Genomic DNA, 18,396 nt, shown 5'->3' with positions numbered 1-18,396 from the left:
GCTGTGTCCTGGTGATGAAGCATCTGCAGAATCTTTTGATCAGGAGTCAGCCTGCAATTAACCTCCTAGGTCTGGCCTCATAAATCAAGTTTGTTTGATCTGTTTTGCTTTGAACACAAACTGTTACCCCCAGTCCAAAAGTCATCTTTAGCTCCCCACTCCAAGCTCCAAACCAACATCGATAAACAAACAGAATAAACTTCATAAGAAGTCGGCAGGGGTTTTCACAGTTGTTATTCAGCCCTTTCAGCCTGTTCTGTTAATTCGAGATCTCAGCTGTGACCTGACTTAATTTATCTGCCTTAACCTCATTTATCAGAGTACCTTAATATTAAAGAACTGTAGGTGTTAGCGGTCTGAAATAGAAGCAGAAAGTTCTGGAGAAACTCAGTAGGTCTGGCAGCATCTGTGGAGAGATCCACCTGAGTTCTGAAGTGCCGTATTGGACTCTATTTAACAAACTTATATTCTTTTAAGCCACGTTTGTTTTTAACCTCATAATACCTGCTTGGAAAACAGCCAATGTAATTCTTTATTCAATAAGACAGGAAGACAGAAAGCCGGAAGCTACAGGCCATTTAATAGCTGCCATACAGAAAATCTTAGAAGGTATTAGTAAAAATATTTGGTCTGCATGGACGAGTTGGACTGAAGGGTCTGTTTCTGTGCTATACATGTTTATGACTCTATATCTCTATATTATAACAGGGCACTTAGATAGGTTAAGAGTAATTAGGCAGAACCAACATGGTGTGGTGAAAGGGAAATCATCCTTGTTCAATCTTTGGGGACTTCTTTGATGAGGTAACACATGCTGTTGATAATGGGGGATTGGTGAATACACTGTAGATTTCCAGAGGACATTTAATAGGGGGACACAACAATGGCATTTCCAGAAGATAAAAACTCACACAGTCATAGAGTCAGAGTCATACAGCATGAAAACGGATTCTTCAATCCAACAAATCCACACCGAACATAATCCCAAACGGAACTAGTCCCATCTGCCCGATCCTGGCCCATATCCCTTCAAACCTTATTGATTCCTGAATCTATTCATATGCCTTTTAAACATTGTATTTGCACTGCATCCACCACTTTCTCAGGAAACTTATTCCACATGTGAACCACCCTTTATGCCTCATGCCTTTTTAAAATCTCTGTCCTCTCTCCTTAAAAATGTGCCTCCTGGTCTTGAAAGCCTCTATCCTAAGGAAAAGACAACTGCCACTAATTCTATCTAGACCCCTCATTATCTCTGAAGGTTACCTCTCAACCTTCTACACTCCAGTAAAAAAAAAGTCTCAGCCTTTCTTTATAACTCAAACCTTTCATACCTGGCAACAACCTGGTAAATCTCTTCTGAACCCTCTCCAGCTTTAATAATATCCTTCGCATTTCTTCACCAAAGAGTGGTGAGCCGTGGAATTCATTACCATGCGATGTAACTGATGCCAAAACATTGAATGCATTCAAGTGGTTAGATGTAGCATCTGGGGGCAAATGGGATCAAAGGTTATGGGGAGAAAGCAGGATTAGGCTGTGAGTTTGGACCATGATTATGAAGAATGGAGGAGCAGACTTGAAGGGCTGAATGGTCTCATCCTGCTCCTATCTTCTATGTTTCTATAACAGGGCGACAAAAACTGGACAGTATTCCTCTTGGGAATCCAGGGATCAATTTGGTCAACCTGCAACACACTCCCTCCAAAGCTAATATATGCTTCTCAAAATATGGGGCCCAGCTCAGTCACTGAAGAGTAATCTCCTCAAGGTTAAAAAAATCACACAACACCAGGTTATAGTCCAACAGGTTTATGTGGAAGCACTAGCTTTAGGAGCGCAGCTCCTTCATCAGGTCAACCTTCTCAAGGCTTAGCTCAACCATGACTTCAAGAGGATTTGGGAAGCAAATTAGGCCACCAATTCTGACAAATGTAAGGATTGCCATTGTTCTGCTTCTATTTTCAAGGGGCAGCAGCAATGATCGCCATCTCGCTGATTGTTTACTTAATCCTCTACTTCATAATCCGGTATGTTATTGACCTGTTGAAATATGCCAGCCAACCCATACCAAGAGAGAACCTCAGGCTGTACTCTAGGTAGGAACCTTGCTCTTCCGCCTCATGCGCTACCCGGAAGGCTTTCGGGAGCGGGTGGGGTGTGGACCGGAAACGTCGCGAGAGGGGGACATAATTTCACCGCGGGACGAGAGCGAAGCGGGTGGGGGGAGACGTACCGAGTAAACGAAAACCGCCACCCAACAGTTTAAAGTTAATAAAAGCCGCGATCCGGGATGTTTCTTCAAAGCGCCCGAAGCGAATTAACCCGCGGGGCGGTAGTTCGAGGAAACAAGATGGTGCCGCCGAGAGGAGCAGCGAATGACGCATTATGATTGACAAGACCCCGCAGCGAATCGGAACCACGCCTGTGCGAGCAGACAGACCAATCACAGCAAGGGATAGGCGGGACGTCCTGTCTGTACTGCTTCCCTTAAGCATTAAAAGGATCACATTGGAATGAATTAAAGTCGGCCGAAGTTTTTTTAATTGAGCTGTACAGAGTCAATGGGGAAAAAAGCCCCTTCTGCTCCAGAGGTCTGGAACATTTACCTTTGAATTCGTGGACAAGAAACATCTAAACCTGTTGTGGGTGCAGGATCTCCTGTGGTGCAGTGGTAGTGTCCCTACCTCTGAGCTAGGGGACTCAAGTCCACAGGTAGGAGTTATTAGAAACTATTGTATGGGAGGGATGTGACATTACTTGGAGACAGTGAGGGAAAGTCAGAGTCAGTAAAATGTGGAGCTGGAAAAAGCACTGGGGCTCAGGCAGCGCCAGAAGAACAGGAGGAGTCGATGTTTCGGGCAGGACCCTTCATCAGGACTGGGGCTGCAGTCTGTATGGAGTTTGCACCTTCTCCCCGTGTCTGCATGGGCTTCCTCTGAGTGCTCCAGTTTCCTCCCACAGTCCAAAGATGTGCACGGTTACAGGGATAGGGTGCAGGGGTGAGTCTGGGTGGGATGCTCTTTAGAGGGTCATTGTGGACTTGTTGGGCTGAATGGCCTGCTCCCACACTGTTGGAATTCTCTGATGCTGCCAGGAAGTGCACGGGCCCAAAGTTCACTCCACTTCAGGCCCACCTTGCCGATGAAGCTGCTGCCGATGGGTCCCGTACTGGGCCCAAATACATCTCCGCCACCGTGTCCATGAGCATGCATTGGAACCCAAACTCTCCTCTGTCACAACTGTCATGAGTTGGTGGTAGGACCGTCTTGGTGATACAGAGATTGCCAAGATGCTCATCCCTCGAGTTCACACTGGGCCTACCCGCTGCTGCAACTGAGCTCTTCAATGAGAGGAAAATAAAGTAAAAGAGGTAAAATTAACAAGAAAAAGGAGAGGAAAAATAGAAAAGAAACAAGAAGTGGAAAGAGTGGTCAAGATCTAGGTTCAGGAACTATGTCACTGCCATTTACCAGAAACAGGGTTTTACCAGAAGTAGGATCACTTGGACTCTGTATATTAACTCTGTTTCTCTCTATACCAATGCTGCCAGATCTGCTAGCCTTCTCCAGCAATTCTGTATTGTTTCAGATCTTAGTACTCGCAAATGGGTGTGGCCTGCGATGGATTATTTCAGTTAGGAAGAGATTGGATTGATTGGAACAGAGGAGATTGAGAGGAGGCATGATTAATGTGTCGAATTATGAAAGGGTAGTCAGGAGGAACTTTGGTGGAGAGATCAATGACCCGGGAGCATTGACTTAATGGAAGGGGCAGAAGATTGAGAGGAGATCTGAGGAAAAACTAATTTCACCAAGAGGGTGGTGGTGTCTGGAACACACTGTCTGTGAGGGGAGGGTTAGAGGCAGAACAGTGAGGTGATTTTTTTTTTTGACAGGTGCAGACTTGATGGGCTGAGCCTTTTTCTGTTCTGTAAACCTTTATTGATCTCTGGAGATGGGGAGAAACTGTACCTATTTGCAGAAGGATTGAGAACAAGAGGGGGCACAGATTTAAAGTACTTGGCAAAAGAAAGGAATATTAGAAAATGCTTTTCTAGGCATCATATGGTGAGGTTCTGGAATGCACTGGCTGCGCGGGTAGTGGAGGCAGATTCCACTAAGGCAATCCAAAGGGATCTAGACTGTTATTGGAAATGGTAGAAAGTGCAGGCTTGTGGGGAGAAGACCAGATTTGATAGGCTGAATGACTTCCTTTTGAACTGTAATCATTCTTTGGTTTGAAATTCGACCCAAGCCAATGCACACTATAGCAATTATCCAATGGTTGATCAAAGCAAGAGGTTTTAGATCTCTCCGCAGAGGGAAAGAAGTTTGGAATTATATAAATCCCAGAGTTTTGGGCATGGCCATCAACTATACAGCTATATAATGAGGGAGAAATGCTGCAAGCTACACTGTAAATATCTGAAATCCTCTTTCTGTGGATACTAGCAGATCATTAAAGACCAATCAAGATCCCCAACACATTCACCTCACAAGTGGACGTAAAAGATTGAATCGCAATGCAAAGAAGGAGTGGGGAAAAAAAAATGACTGCAGATGCCGGAAACCAGATTCTGGATTAGTGTTGCTGGAAGAGCACAGCAGTTCAGGCAGCATCCAAGTAGCTTCGAAATCAACGTTTCGGGCAAAAGCCCTTCATCAGGAATAAAGGCAGTGAGCCTGAAGCGTGGAGAGATAAGCTAAAGGAGGGTGGGGGTGGGGAGAAAGTAGCATAGAGTACAATGGGTGAGTGGGGGAGGGGATGAAGGTGATAGGTCAAGGAGGAGAGGGTGGAGTGGATAGGTGGAAAAGAAGATAGGCAAGTAGGACAAATCCGGACAAGTCATGGGGACAGTTACTGAGCTGGAAGTTTAGAACTAGGGTTAGGTGGGGGAAGGGGAAATGAGGAAACTGGAAGTCCACATTGATGCCTTGGGGTTGAAGTGTTCCGAGGCGGAAGATGAGGCGTTCTTCCTCCAGGCGTCTGGTGGTGAGGGAGCGGCGGTGAAGGACGCCCAGGATCTCCATGTCCTCGGCAGAGTGGGAGGGGGAGTTAAAATGTTGGGCCACGGGGCGGTGTGGTTGATTGGTGCGGGTGTCCCGGAGATGTTCCCTAAAGCGCTCTGCTAGGAGGCGCCCAGTCTCCCCAATGTAGAGGAGACCGCATCGGGAGCAACGGATACAAAAAATATTATTAGTGCATGTGCAAGTAAAACTTTGATGGCCCTTTAGGGCCTTGGATAGAGGTGAGGGAGGAGGTGTGGGTGCAGGTTTTACAGTTCCTGCGGTGGCAGGGGAAAGTGCCAGAATGGGAGGGTGGGTCGTAGGGGGGTGTGGACCTGACCAGGTAGTCACGGAGGGAACGGTCTTTGCGGAAGGCAGAAAGGGGTGGGGAGGGAAATATATCCCTGGTGGTGGGGTCTGTTTGGAGGTGGTGGAAATGTCGGCGGATGATTTGGTTGATGCGAAGGTTGGTAGGGTGAGCACCGGGGCGTTCTGTCCTTGTTACGGTTGGAGGGGTGGGGTCTGAGGGTGGAGGTGCGGGATGTAGACGAGATGCGTTGGGGGCACCTTTAACCACGTGGGAAGGGAAATTGCGGTCTCTAAAGAAGGAGGCCATCTGGTGTGTTCTGTGGTGGAACTGGTCCTCCTGGGAGCAGATCCGGCGGAGGCGGATGCTGCCTGAACTGCTGTGCTCTTCCAGCACCACAAATCCAGAAAGAAGGAGTGGAGTTACTGCGTTTTCACGGGTAGCTTATGCCTCAATACGATAAAAACCACCTCAGAATCCCCACAGTGTGGAAGCAGGGCATTAAACCCATTGGGTCTAGATTGACCCTCCAAAGGGCCTACCATCCAGATCCAACTCCCTACTATATAATCCTTAACTTACCACAGCCAATCCACCCTAACCTGCACAACTATGGACTGTGGGAAAAGTCAGAGCACCCAGAGGAAACCTACGCAGACACATGGAGAATGTGCAAACTGCACAGAGACAGTTACCCCAGGCTGGAATCAAACCGGGTCCATGGCGCTCAATGCCAAATTTTCAATCGGAGACTTGTAAATCTTTTCTAAACCCTTTTCAAGGATATTGCAAGGGTTGGAGAGTTTGAGCTACAGGGAGAGGCTGAATAGGTTGGGGCATTGGCAGGTTTATAAAATCAGGAGGGGCATATATAAGGTAAATAGACAAGGTCTTTTCCCCAGGGTAGGAGAATCCAAAACTAGACTGCATAGGTTTAGGGTGTGAGGGGAAAGATTTCAAAAGAACCTAAAGGGCAACCTTTTCACGTAGAGGATAGTGCATGTATGGATTGAGCTGTCAGAGGAAGTGGTGGATAATGGTGCAATTACAACATTTAAAAGGCATTTGGATTGGTACGTGAATAGAAAGGGTTTAGACATATAATGGGCCAAATGCAGGTAAATGGAACTAGTTTAGTTTGAGAAACCTGATTAGCATGGATGAGTTGGACCGAAGCATCTGTTTCATGCTGTACATCTGACTATGGAGCCCTTGGACAATTTTGTTTGTCGTAAGGTGTCAGTGGTTAGCATTGCTGCCTCACAGCTCCAGGAATGCAGCTTTGATTCCAGCCTTGGGTGACTGTCTATGTGGAGTTTGTATGTTCTCCTCGTGTCTGCGTGGGTTTCCTTCGGGTGCTGTGGTTTCCTCCCACAATCCAAAGATGTGCAGTTTAGGGTGGATTGCTATGCTAAATTGCCCCATACTGTCCAGGAATGTGCAGCCTAGGTGAATTAGCCATGGGAAATGCAGACAAACAGGAGGCTGGAAGAACACAGCAAGCTTGGCAGCGTAAGGAGGAGGAGAAGCCAACATTTCGGAATGGGGGATAGGGAAGGGAGTTCAGAGGAGGCTGGTGGGGTGGAGGGGTAAGGTATATGGGACAGTGATGGGTCGATGCAAGTAGGAGCTTATTGTGATAAATCAGTGGAGTGGATAGGTGGGAAGGAAGAAAGGGTAGGTCAAGGAGGCGGCTTACAGGATAGGATGGTCTTCAATCCTGTAGAGGGTCAGTGTAGACTTGCTGGGCTGAATGGAGTCACACTGAGGATTAGGAGTGAATTATTTAAGACTGAGATGAGGAGACATTTCTTCACCAAAAGAGTGGTGAGCCTGTGGAATTCAATACTACAGGAAATCGTTGATGCCAAAGCATTGAACGTATTCAAGAGGTGGCTAGTTCTACCACTTAGGGCAATGGGATCAAAGCTTATGGGGAGAAAGCAGGATTAACTATTGAGTTGGACGATCAGCAGTGATCATGATAAATGGCCTCCTCCTGCTGCAATCTTCTATGTTTCTGTTGGCCTGCTTCCACACTGTAGGGATTCTAATGGTGAGCTGTTTAGGATTCGGAAAATGGGATTCTCTTGCTGATTATACGCATTTTCCTTGATGTTGGCAGTTTTGGAACTAAGGCCATCCCCCAACACCCTCCTGAGCAAAGATGCAGGGACTGGGTCACAATTCTAATTGTGCCATCACTTCTCACCCCCAGGTTAGGCATTGCCAAGATGTTTTCAATGTGTGAAAAAAAAACTGGTGCCACTAGGCTTTCTTCCCCCGCCCCAATCCCCAATGGACGTTATGATTGTTTTCTCTAACGCAGCCATTGTATTCTTTATAGTCTTTATCTCTGTCCTCTTCCTTATCGACCGGATGGAGATAGCCACCAGGGCCAGGTCCCAGCACAGCATCCAACTGCACCACACCAACCCATAGGGCGGAACCTTTCCTCGGGTTACACGTCCCTCCGCCCGGAAGTATTTGGGGTTCGAGCAGTTTGGGAGGGGAGACGAAGGCGGCGGCGGGAGGTTCGAGAGGAGAGACAGAGATAGAGAGATTGCCGATGTCGGAACCGAAAGGTGAAAGGCGGCCGGAGGCCCGCAGCGTGAGGGCGCTTGCGGCCTCTTTCAGTGTCTGTGCTGGGGGAGGCACGGGCCGCACTCGGTCAAACTGCCGCCTCTTGTCCGTCTCCATGGAGCCGCAAACAAAATGGCGCCGGGCGGAAGGGGCGGCGCCGGAACCTGATTGGCAGCCGCTCTAGCCCAATGGACGCGAGGTTGCGGCCGTCTTCTGGTTCGTTTGAGCCAATCAAAGGAGCAGGGAGGCTGGACATGACCACAACTTCCTTCCAGGGGCGAATTGAAATGGCTGATCGCAGAGTAGCTCATAGTCACTGGGGAGGGGACGTTGCAGGCCCTAGTTTCTAGGGGAGGGACTATGGAGGTCATAGTCTGTAGGGAGGAGCCCCTGATGCATGTAGTCACAAGGAGAAGGCTGTTTACCTCAGAGCAAACAGGAGAAGAATGGATTCCACCCATTGAACCTGCTCTGTCAGTCTGAGACCACAGCTGATCTCTTGTGAAAACGTCACTTTCCAACTGTATCTTCACCACTCAATGACCTTACACTCTATAAACCCGTCTGTTTCATTCTTGAAACTGCTCAAAGATTGATACAAAGACATTTCTGGAGAAACTCAACAGGCCTTGCAGTGGAGAGAGAACAATGTTAATGTTTCATCTCCTCCTTCAGAACCCAATGGCTGAGCTTCCACATCCTTCTGGGGTACAGAATCCCCCCCAAAAAATCACCATTGTCTCAGTGAAGAAATTCCTCTTCACCTCAGTCCTAAACGGCTTGCCCATTATCACATGGTAATGTTCCCAGGCTTTAGGTACAGGGGGTATGTCATTACCAGCCTGTCCCTGTGTAAGCTTCAATGTAGTTATCTCTTATTTTTCAGAACTCTTTAGCAATACAGATCCAGCCACCTTCGTCCCTCCTTATCAAACTGCTGCCATCCCGTGGTTAATCTGGGAGTCCTCAGTTGTGCTTCCTCTATGGCAAGTGTATCTTGCCTTAATTCAGGCAACCAAAACTGTGCGCAGTACTACTGGTGAGGTCTCACCAAGTCACTATACAACTGTTGCAAGGCTACTTTTACTTTTGTACTCCAATCCACTTGAGATGAATGCCAACAAACCATTTATCTTCCTAATAGCTTGCTGTGCCTGCATGTTAGCTTTTAGAAATTGGAGATAAATCATCCACTTCAGATCAGGATATCTGGGAAGTGTTAAGTCTTTATGCTATCTTCTGTCTCATCATCAATGCTGTTCATCATGCTTTTCCAGCATGATGTTTAGTTTATATTTCAGATTTCCAGCATTCGCAGTGTTTTTCTTTTTGTGTTAGAAGTCCTTCTGCTCCATTAGTTAATTCTCCTGTCCAGCCCAGTCTCTGCCCTTGGCCACCTCTTGATTTCCTAGTGTTAGCCAGTGTAAATTCTTCATAGATTCAATGGGCCAGATGTCTTGCTCCTGTGCTGTAATAATGCAATAATCACAACAATGAGAGTATGATTTAGGAATTGGATGAGAAAATTTACAGTTGTCTCCATATTGAGTTCCAACACTTGCAGGACGTTACCTCTGCATCAAACCTTTTTTTTTACCTTTTGTATACTAACCTTTGGTAATGAGTCTCGTTTATCCCATTGTATATTTCCTCTGGTCTGATCTGTTCTTTCTTCAGTTGCCCCATCGCCACTTAAATAACAGCCAAGTGCTGCAGATACGCAAAAAGTTAAATGAAAGCAGAAATTGCTGGAAAAACTCAACAGGTCTGCAGCATCTGAGGAGAGAGAGTGTTATTGTTCTGAGTCCAATGTGACTTCTTTGGAACAGTAGGACTTTTGTGGCATGGTTTTTGTTAATAAATCATATCATTTAAGGCTGAAATAGATTGGTTTTTGATCAGTAGAGGAATCCAGGGTTACGGAGAACACTCTGGAAAGTGGACATAAGGAATATTGGATCAGCCATGAACATACTGAATGATAGAACAGGCTTGAGGGGTCGAATGGCCTATTTCTCTTCCTATTGTTTGAAATGTTAACTATTTCGTCTCTCCACTGATCCTCTTCAGGATATCCTGCTTTTCTTACCATTTTTGAAGGTTGAGTTAGGAGGGAGGAAATCGTGTTATTTTCCAAAAGAGACAGAAGTGTTGTTTTTCACTTCAGTTCTGTGGATAGGTTGGCGAAGTTTCAGACTGTTTTACTTCGAGAAGAGAAGGCTGACAGGAGATCTGATTGAGATGTTTGAATCGTCAGGGATCTGAATAGCGTTCATAGGAAAAAAACTGTTGGTTCTAATGAAAGGACTGAGATGAGAGGGCAATGGTTTAAAGCCATTTGCAAAAGAAGCAAATGTGATATGAGAAAAAGCATTTTTGACCAAGTAGACAGGCTGGTTAAGAAGGCATTTAGCACACTTGCCTTCATTGCTCAGACCTTTGAGTATAATGTTTAGGACGTCATGTTGAGGTTGTTGGTGAGGCCTCTTCTGGAGTACTGTGTCCAGTTCTGGTTGCCCTGTTTTAGGAAGGATATCATTAAACTGGAGAGGGTTCAGAGAAGATTTACTAAGTGGTTGCTGGGAATGGAAGGTTTGAGTTATAAGGAGAAGTTTGATTGGCTCGAACTTCTTTCACTGGAGTTTAGAAGGTTGAGGGGTGACCTTATTGAGGGTTTTTAAATCGTGAGGGGTTTAGGGAAGGTTAATGGCTAGTGTATTTTCCCTAGAGTGGGAATTTGAAGACAAGAGGGCACATTTTTAAGGTAAGAAGAGAAAGATTTAAAAATGACATGGGGGCAACTTCTTTACACAGGCAATGGTTCATGTGTGGAATGAACGCCCAGAGGAAATGGCGGATACGCGTCCAGTTAGTACGTTTAAAAGACATTTGGATAAGTACATGAATAAGAAATGTTTGGAGGAATATGAACCAGGAGCAGACAGGAGGGACTAGTTTAGTTTGGGATTATGGTCGGCATGGACTGGTTGGATCAAAAGGTCTGTTTCCGTGCTGTAGACTGTAGGTCGCGGCATGGGATGCACTGCCTGAAAGCGTGGTGGAGACTGGTTCAGTCAAGGCTTTCAGAAGGGAATTATGTAAGCTGAAAAGTAAGGAGGTGAGCATTAAGTGAATTACTCATTTGGAAAGCCAATGCAGATGTGTTGGGCTGAATGGCCGCCTCCTGCTCTCGAACAGTTCTGTGATTCTGGCCCAGTATTGTTCCAGTTGATGTGATTGTGCAAGTGAATTGAGAAATCCGGCTGTCAATTCATTTTTATTCTGAAGCTGGTGGGTATGCCTTTAACCCCTTTAATTTACCTGTGATGCAAAACTCGTCTGAAATGTGTTTCTTGTCTTTCTTTAGCCTCAGAACCGAAAGCAGCCGCCGACTCTGGAAGTGAGGTACCGAAACAGTATATTAATTTATTCTGGAATGCAGCTTATGGACTCTAGAATCTTCTAATTAATCTTGATCCCTAAAATATTCATTGTATTTCAATAGATAGACAGCATAGGTTTATATATTGAAACACAATGAATATCTTAGGGGTCAGGATTAATTACAAGATGAGGAGAGAGGAGAAAGATTTAAAACAGACCTAAAGGACAACTTTTTCACACAGAGGGTGGTGTGTGTATGGAATGAGCTGCCAGTGGAAGTGGTGGAGGCTGGTACAATTATAACATTTAAAAGGCTCTGGATGTAGGTTTGCTCACTGTGCTGGAAGGTTCACTTTCAGATGTTTTGTCACCATACTCGGTAACATCTTCAGTGAACCTCCAGACGAAGCACTGCTGATGATTCCTGCTTTCTCTTTATATGTTTGGGTTTCTTTGGGTTGGTTTTAAAAGGCATCTGGATGGGTACATGAATAGGAAGGGTTGAGAAGGATATGGGCCAAGTGCTGGCACATGGAACTGGATTAATTTAGGATATCTGGTTGGCATGGATGAGTTTGACCGAAAGGTGTCTTTCCACGTTGTACAGCTGTATGATTGAGTCATAAAGTCGTACAATCTGATGTGGTGCTTTTAAAGAAATAAAACTTGTCAGTGTACTCCAGTGGTAATTCCAAATTGATACCAAGCAGGTCAAGTGAAATTAGGGCAAATGACCAAGTATGAAGCAGCACCTTAAAGGAGGAGAGAGATGGAGAACTGATGAGTGTCAGGATCCAGGCAGCTGAAGGCTCAGCCATCAGTGGTGCAGCGGCTAAAATTGGGGATGCTCAAGGGGCAGGGATTAGAGGAGTGCAGAGATTCGGGACGGCTGTGGGGCTGAAGAAGGTTCCAGAGAGAGGGAAGGGGGTGAGGCTTATGGAACATTCAGCCATGATCTAACTGAATAGCAGAGCAGGCTTGTGGAGGCACACTGCCCATTCCTGTTCCTATTCCTTACTTTCTAATGTAAACGAGGCTTTCTGTAGCCACTCCATTGGTGTCAGTAGGTCAAAACCTTAGAATCCCTGGTCCACCTACAGTGGCAGCTCACCCCCACCTTCTCAAGGGGCAACTAGGAACGGGCAATAAATGCTGGGCCCAGCCAGTGATGCCCACGTCCCACAAATGAATAAAAACACACAGCCAGAAATCTTTGGGGCATTCTTGTCCTCGTGTCCTGGCCAACAGTTATACCTCGACACCCCATCACCTTAACTAAATAGGTTATCTGGTGACTTGTGTCATGACTGACTACATTTCAAAGACACATAACAGAAATGTGCTCCATGGTATCGTGAGGGTGTGGAATATGCTGTCTAACTGCACTTCTCTTTTAGTGCACAATGTTTTGCTGCAAATGGCCCCACCAACCCCACTTTTCTGCACTCTCCTATCCCCCTTCGAGACCGAATGAAAAGTCTCATCCCAGCTGGGAAGCTCCTGCGGCAGTGCAGCCCACCTTCCCAATGGCACTGAAGTTGTAGGCGAGGTTGTGTGCTTAATGTCATGCCATCGAAAGGAAGATAGATCTGTGTTAGAAACAGTAAGTACAGGTAGTTCTGCTACAACGCATCTTTTGTTAATGCAAATTGGCTGTAACATTGGATGAATAGTGAACACTTTCTAAAATGCAGACTTTTAAAGCCTCTGGCAATAACGTGCTTATGTCGCCAACGCTATTTGTATCGCGTGATTTTTGTATAGCACAAGGTCACACAGGAATGTAACTATCAGGTTCTGGAAGAAATACCTGTATGAGAGAAGGGTTAGCGTAGATTGTTCTAGTTAATTTACGACAGCAACTTTCAGCAGTTTTCTTTGTCTTTCAGAGCTCAGAGTCTCAAGGAGAAACGAGTGGGCCATCCCATGTTTCTGAAAGTACGTATGGTCTTTGTCAGTAGTGTCTCACTGACCTTTATTTTATTCACATTTCTCATTGTTTATTTCCCCCGTTCTCTTCTTACCCTGTCTGAAGCTGTCAGCTTATTTTTGGAATATGTCACCACATCCACGAGTGAGCTGCTGTATTGAGGCGAACCACATGTTATTTCTCAGGCTGGGCCAGTCACTAACTTTTCTTTTCAGCTTCTGATGGCACAGGTGGTGGTGTTGTGGGGATGTCGCTGGGCTAGTAACCAGGCGCTAATGCTGTTTCAAAACCTACAAATCGGTTCTGAGGAAGGGTCCACCAGACTCAAAATGTTAACTCTGATTTCCCCATCACAGATGCTGCCAGACCTGCTGAGGTTTTCCAGCATTTTCTGTTTTTGTTCCTGATTTACAGCACCTGCAGTTCTTTTGGATTTTATTTCGATCTTTGACAAACCAGCACTGACGGATTGGGCTGAATGGCCTCCTTCAATGATTTATAACCCCCCCCCCCCACTATGTCTTGGCAGAGACGCATATAATGGATTATCATTGACCATTCTAAAACGATAGTTTCTCACTTTCTTTGCCGTGAATTGCGATGATGTAACACGATTGGATGTGGACAGTGCCCCAGTGGTCACCAAGATTTGTTCACCACCTCCAAGTTAAACCCAGGAGTCGCAAGCTAAAGTCACATGAATCTTGTGAGCTGTGACCATTTAGACACAATGAAGTCAGTCTAGTGAGGGGGGACTGAACCTTTTGCTGCTCGTCACTTCGGGGAAAAACAAGAGGCAACTCTTGAGCACAGTCCTCTGCCCCAGTAGTGAGTTGACAGTCAATTTGTTTAATTATGTTTAGAATGATGGGAGGTAGACTCATTTCATTCTTTCACGTGCTGTAGGTGATGGAGACCAGGCCAGCAATTGTTACTCCATCCCAAACTGATCATGAAATGAGTGATTAGGTAAGGCAGTTGAGTGTACCACATCGCTGTGGGTTTGAAGTCTCATACATTCCAAACCTGACACGCATTTCCTTCCTTCCATAAAGGACACTTGTGAACCAGATGGGCTTTTACAACAATCAATGATAGTTTCAATAACAGTGACCACAAAACTAGCTTTATAACTCCACATTTTATGAGCTGACTGTGACATCAGCTACTGGGGCAGGATTTGAACCCACATCCTTGTACCATTAGTTGAGGCCTCTGGATTACTCATTCAGTGACAATACCACTAAGCTGCCATCTTCCCCCTCCCCTATTTATTTTGTGGCTAAGTAGGTTTGTATGAACTCTTGATGACTTGAAACAAAAGCAGAAGTTGCTGCAAAAGCTCAGTAGATCTGGCAGCATCTGTGGAGAGAAATCAGAGTTAACGTTTCAGGTCAGAAACAGAAAGGATCACCGAACTGGTTCTGATGGAGGGACTCCAGACCCGAAACATTAACTCTGATTTCTCGCCACAGATGCTGCTGTGTGAAGCTTATTTAACGGCCTTTTCAAACAGCTGAGTTGAGAGGGTGGTGCTGGCAAGGCACAGCAGGCCAGGCAGCGTCTGAGGAGCTGTCCCTCAGATGCTGCCTGACCTGCTGTGTTTTTCCAGCACCGCACACTCGACTCTGCTCTCCAGCATCTGCAGTCCTCACTTTCTCCTTTTTTCAAAGAGCTGAGCCAGGCGTGATGGGCTGAATGGCCTCCTCCTGTGCTGGAATATTCTGTAATGTGTTACTCTCTGACCTTTTCTCTGCAGTGGATTTTCTGAGGAACTTGTTGTCGCGTTCACTCGATCTGCACGAACGTCAACCCGAGAAGGTTTTGGAAGAACTTAGCATCGAAGGAATAGCAAAATACATCCTGAACAAAAAATGTAAGTTGTCAGTGAAATCGTGAGTATATTTTATGACCAGGATATTATTTGGTTTTTAATTGTACTTCATTTTTTTTTTATTGTGAAAACAGTTATTTTTTCTGCAGACTTTGCACCACTCCCCAATGTCAGTGATAAATTGGAATACTTTCAATAGCTATAACTTGCATTTGTATAGCCCTTTTAATGCAATGAACATCTCAAAACACATCGCAGGAACAATATAAAGCAAATATTGACATTGTGCCATGAAGGCAGACATTAGAACAGGTGACCAAATGCGTACCCACAGATCTTCGAAGCATCTTATAGGAGGAGAGGGAGTTGGAGATGTTTCTGACGGAATTTTGAGAACTTGAGACGCTGGCTGCAGCAGGCCTGACCACCAGTGGCACAGCGATTAATATAGAGATCACGCAAGAGCCTGGAATTGGGGAGTGCAGCAATCTTGTTGGTTGTAAAGCTAGATGGGTAAGGAAGTCAAAGGCAAGGATAAGAATTTTAAAATGGAAGCCAAGTCAGGCTGGGAGAAGGTAAGTGCTGAGTAAAGCTGCCTCTAGTTTTCTGACGTAGTAATTAAAATCCCGGCCTTTGAGCCTCTAACTCTGGGATCGGGCCCTCTTCAAGGAGCCGATGACTATGGGGGGGGGGGGTGCATTTGTAATATGGCTAGGCAGTTTGATGATCAGCCTGTAAGTCTTTCCATGTCAGGCAGTACAAGTAGGACAGTCCCCTGGTTAGCCATGTTTGATATGAAATGGTGTTCCTCAACTATATCCTCTGATGATGGGCTAGCGACTTGTTCCAAAAAACCGTCGAACTGGAGAAGCAGCTTTGTCTGCCTCGTGTGGCACGAGAAGAGGGGAAGAGAAGAAGAAAGCTCCTTCTACTTTTTTCCCCAGTGAGGTGCTGTTGCTGCCTTAGTTCAGAGGAGTTGCCTCTTTGGCCGCTCTGATGTTTTAAATTTCCCAAGCTCCAGCCATCCCTCGAAGTGAAGCTTATTGTCACTGACCTCTCTTACAATGTGCATCATTTCTGCCTCTAGAGTGTGGTCAGGTACTAGCTCCCAGCTTCAGCAGCCAGTGGAGATAACATTAGTGACATTTCCCTGGTTATCTTTCGCCTTCATGGGATGTGGGTGCCAATGGCTAGGCCACCATTAATTGCCCATCCCTTGTGTTATGGACAAAACCCCATCAAAACACATTAAGAAGATACTGGATTAGTGGTGCTGGAAGAGCACAGCAGTTCAGGCAGCATCCAAGTAGCTTTGAAATCAGCGTTTCGGGCAAAAGCCCTTCATCAGGAATAAAGGCAGTGAGCCTGAAGCATGGAGAGATAAGCTAGAGGAGGATGAGGGTGGGGAGAGAGTAGCATAGAGTACAATGGGTGAGTGGGGGAGGGGATGAAGGTGACAGGTCAAGGAGGAGAGGGTGGAGTGGATAGGTGGAAAAGGAGATCACGACATGGTTGAAGAGCTTCAAGGCAGAGGAAATGACCTGGGAGTTGCAGTGGGAGAGGGACTCCCTGAGATTCTTGTAGAGAGAGGAGGAAAACTTCTTCAAGGCAGGCATCCTTGCAAGAGGATTCGCAGTAACTGCTGTGCTCTTCCAGCACCACTAATCCAGAATCTGGTTTCCAGCATCTGCAGTCATTGTTTTTACCATATTAAGAAGATAGCCTAGACCCTCACGATTTCTTATTTTAAAGGCAGGTGCTGGGCGTTGTTTTGGATGAAGTTTGATTGGTTAAACTGCCAGGCTTGAAGCAAAACACACTTCATTCATACATTACTGTTAAAATACAGCAAAGGGAAGAAGGAATTGGAAGAACCATTCTTGTGGAAAACTTAACAGAACAATAGATTAACTACTAAACAGTAACAGCTCCAATGCAGTAACATTCCATAAATTCCATAAACACACCCTTGGCAAACGGCAAATTCAGTAAAATAGATTGTCTCCCATGTAGTTCCAGCAGCAGAATCATACAATCCCCACAGTGTGGAAACAGGCCCCTCAGCCCAACAATCCTCACCAATCATCCGAAGAATAACCCACCTAGACCCATTGCCTTACCCTACTATCCTACATTTACCCCTGAATAATGCACCTAACCTACACAAACCTGAACACTATGGTGCAATTTTGCATGACCAATCCACCCTAACCTGCACATCTTTGAAAAAAAACATGAAAAATCTCTGACAGAGAGTAGCAGAGAGAGATGTCCTGCAGCTTCCAGGCTCTGCTTCAAGACCCAGCAACAACAGCTACTGAAAACTCAAACTGGCTCTGTGGGAGCTTAACCCCACCCACTCAGGCTGCTTCTATTGTTACAACATTTTTTTTTAAAAGCCCAAGGTGCATCAAGCTGGTAACTTTATTGGATCCACATTGACAGCTCTTGGACTCTGTCTTAAAACCACTCATCAAAAAAAACCCACGACAAAATGCACCTCTTAAAGCCAGGCCAAAAAAAAACAGAATAAACCACACTCTTAAAGCCATAGTATCATCACAGTCATTCCTCTGGAAACAGTTTGAGTTTTCTGATCCATTTCCAAGGACTTTTAAGAACCATCTTCATTGCCGTTGGCCTGGACTTGTATGTAGGCCAGATTCTGGATAAAGTTTACGGATTTCTTTCCCAAAAAGGATTGGAGAACCGGCTGAATTTTTAATGACAATAGTTGCCTTTTATTTCAGCTTTTAAATCCAGATTTTAGTGAATTTAAGTTTCACTGTTTGGCATGGGACTCGAACCTAAGTTCCCCCAGAACTTTAAGCCGGACCTTTGGATGACTGATCCAGTGACAGTACTGCCTCCCCTCGAACTATGAACTCTCACTCTGCAGGAACTGAGTTGCAATTCCAGCTTTACCATTTCAAGTTGCACCATTTGACAGGAGGACCATACCCTGATAACCAGGCAATACGATAACACTCATACAACTTTAGCCACATATCTCTATTAATCTTTTCTTCACGTTTTAAGGGACAAAAGTGAAGGAGTATTATTTTAAGTGTTTGACTCTTGGTTGAACTCTAAGATTTTTATTCAATTTCCTTTCAGGTGAGAAGATTATATGCATGGTTGGAGCTGGCATATCAACATGTAAGTGTGTGGCTTTCTGTAAACCAGTCTCTTCTAAAAAGAGGCTTCGAAGATTTATTCTCTCCTAATGGGGAGAGGGAATTGAGACTGCATTTCTAGGGTTTTTGTGAATTGAAAAGAAAACCATGGATTGTGGTGAGGGCAGCATCTGTTACCCATCCCTAATAGTCTGTGAGCCGGGTGGCTT

The 18,396-nt window shown here is 45.5% G+C and overlaps 1 protein-coding gene across 6 annotated transcripts in view; it reads left to right on the top strand.

Annotated features, from left to right (window-relative positions):
- The window catches only part of sirt2 (sirtuin 2 (silent mating type information regulation 2, homolog) 2 (S. cerevisiae)), a 106,706-nt gene that overhangs the window by 62,206 nt on the left and 26,104 nt on the right, over window positions 1-18,396 (top strand). Inside the window, exons 1-6 of one of the 6 annotated variants that reach the window (XM_072549465.1) lie at window positions 8,138-8,699; window positions 8,789-8,888; window positions 11,270-11,307; window positions 13,176-13,224; window positions 14,976-15,092; window positions 18,168-18,209. In XM_072549465.1, the coding sequence (XP_072405566.1) occupies window position 13,224; window positions 14,976-15,092; window positions 18,168-18,209 (160 nt within the window). In that variant the 5' untranslated portion in view covers window positions 8,138-8,699; window positions 8,789-8,888; window positions 11,270-11,307; window positions 13,176-13,223. The other 5 variants (XM_072549463.1, XM_072549462.1, XM_072549464.1 and 2 more) reach the window with 5 other exon arrangements.

The sequence above is a fragment of the Chiloscyllium punctatum genome, chromosome 29 (genome assembly GCF_047496795.1).
Source record: "Chiloscyllium punctatum isolate Juve2018m chromosome 29, sChiPun1.3, whole genome shotgun sequence".
Taxonomy (NCBI): Eukaryota; Metazoa; Chordata; class Chondrichthyes; order Orectolobiformes; family Hemiscylliidae; genus Chiloscyllium; species Chiloscyllium punctatum.
The sequence above is the reverse complement of the archived record's forward strand: the minus strand, read 5'-3'. Positions and strand labels throughout refer to the sequence as shown.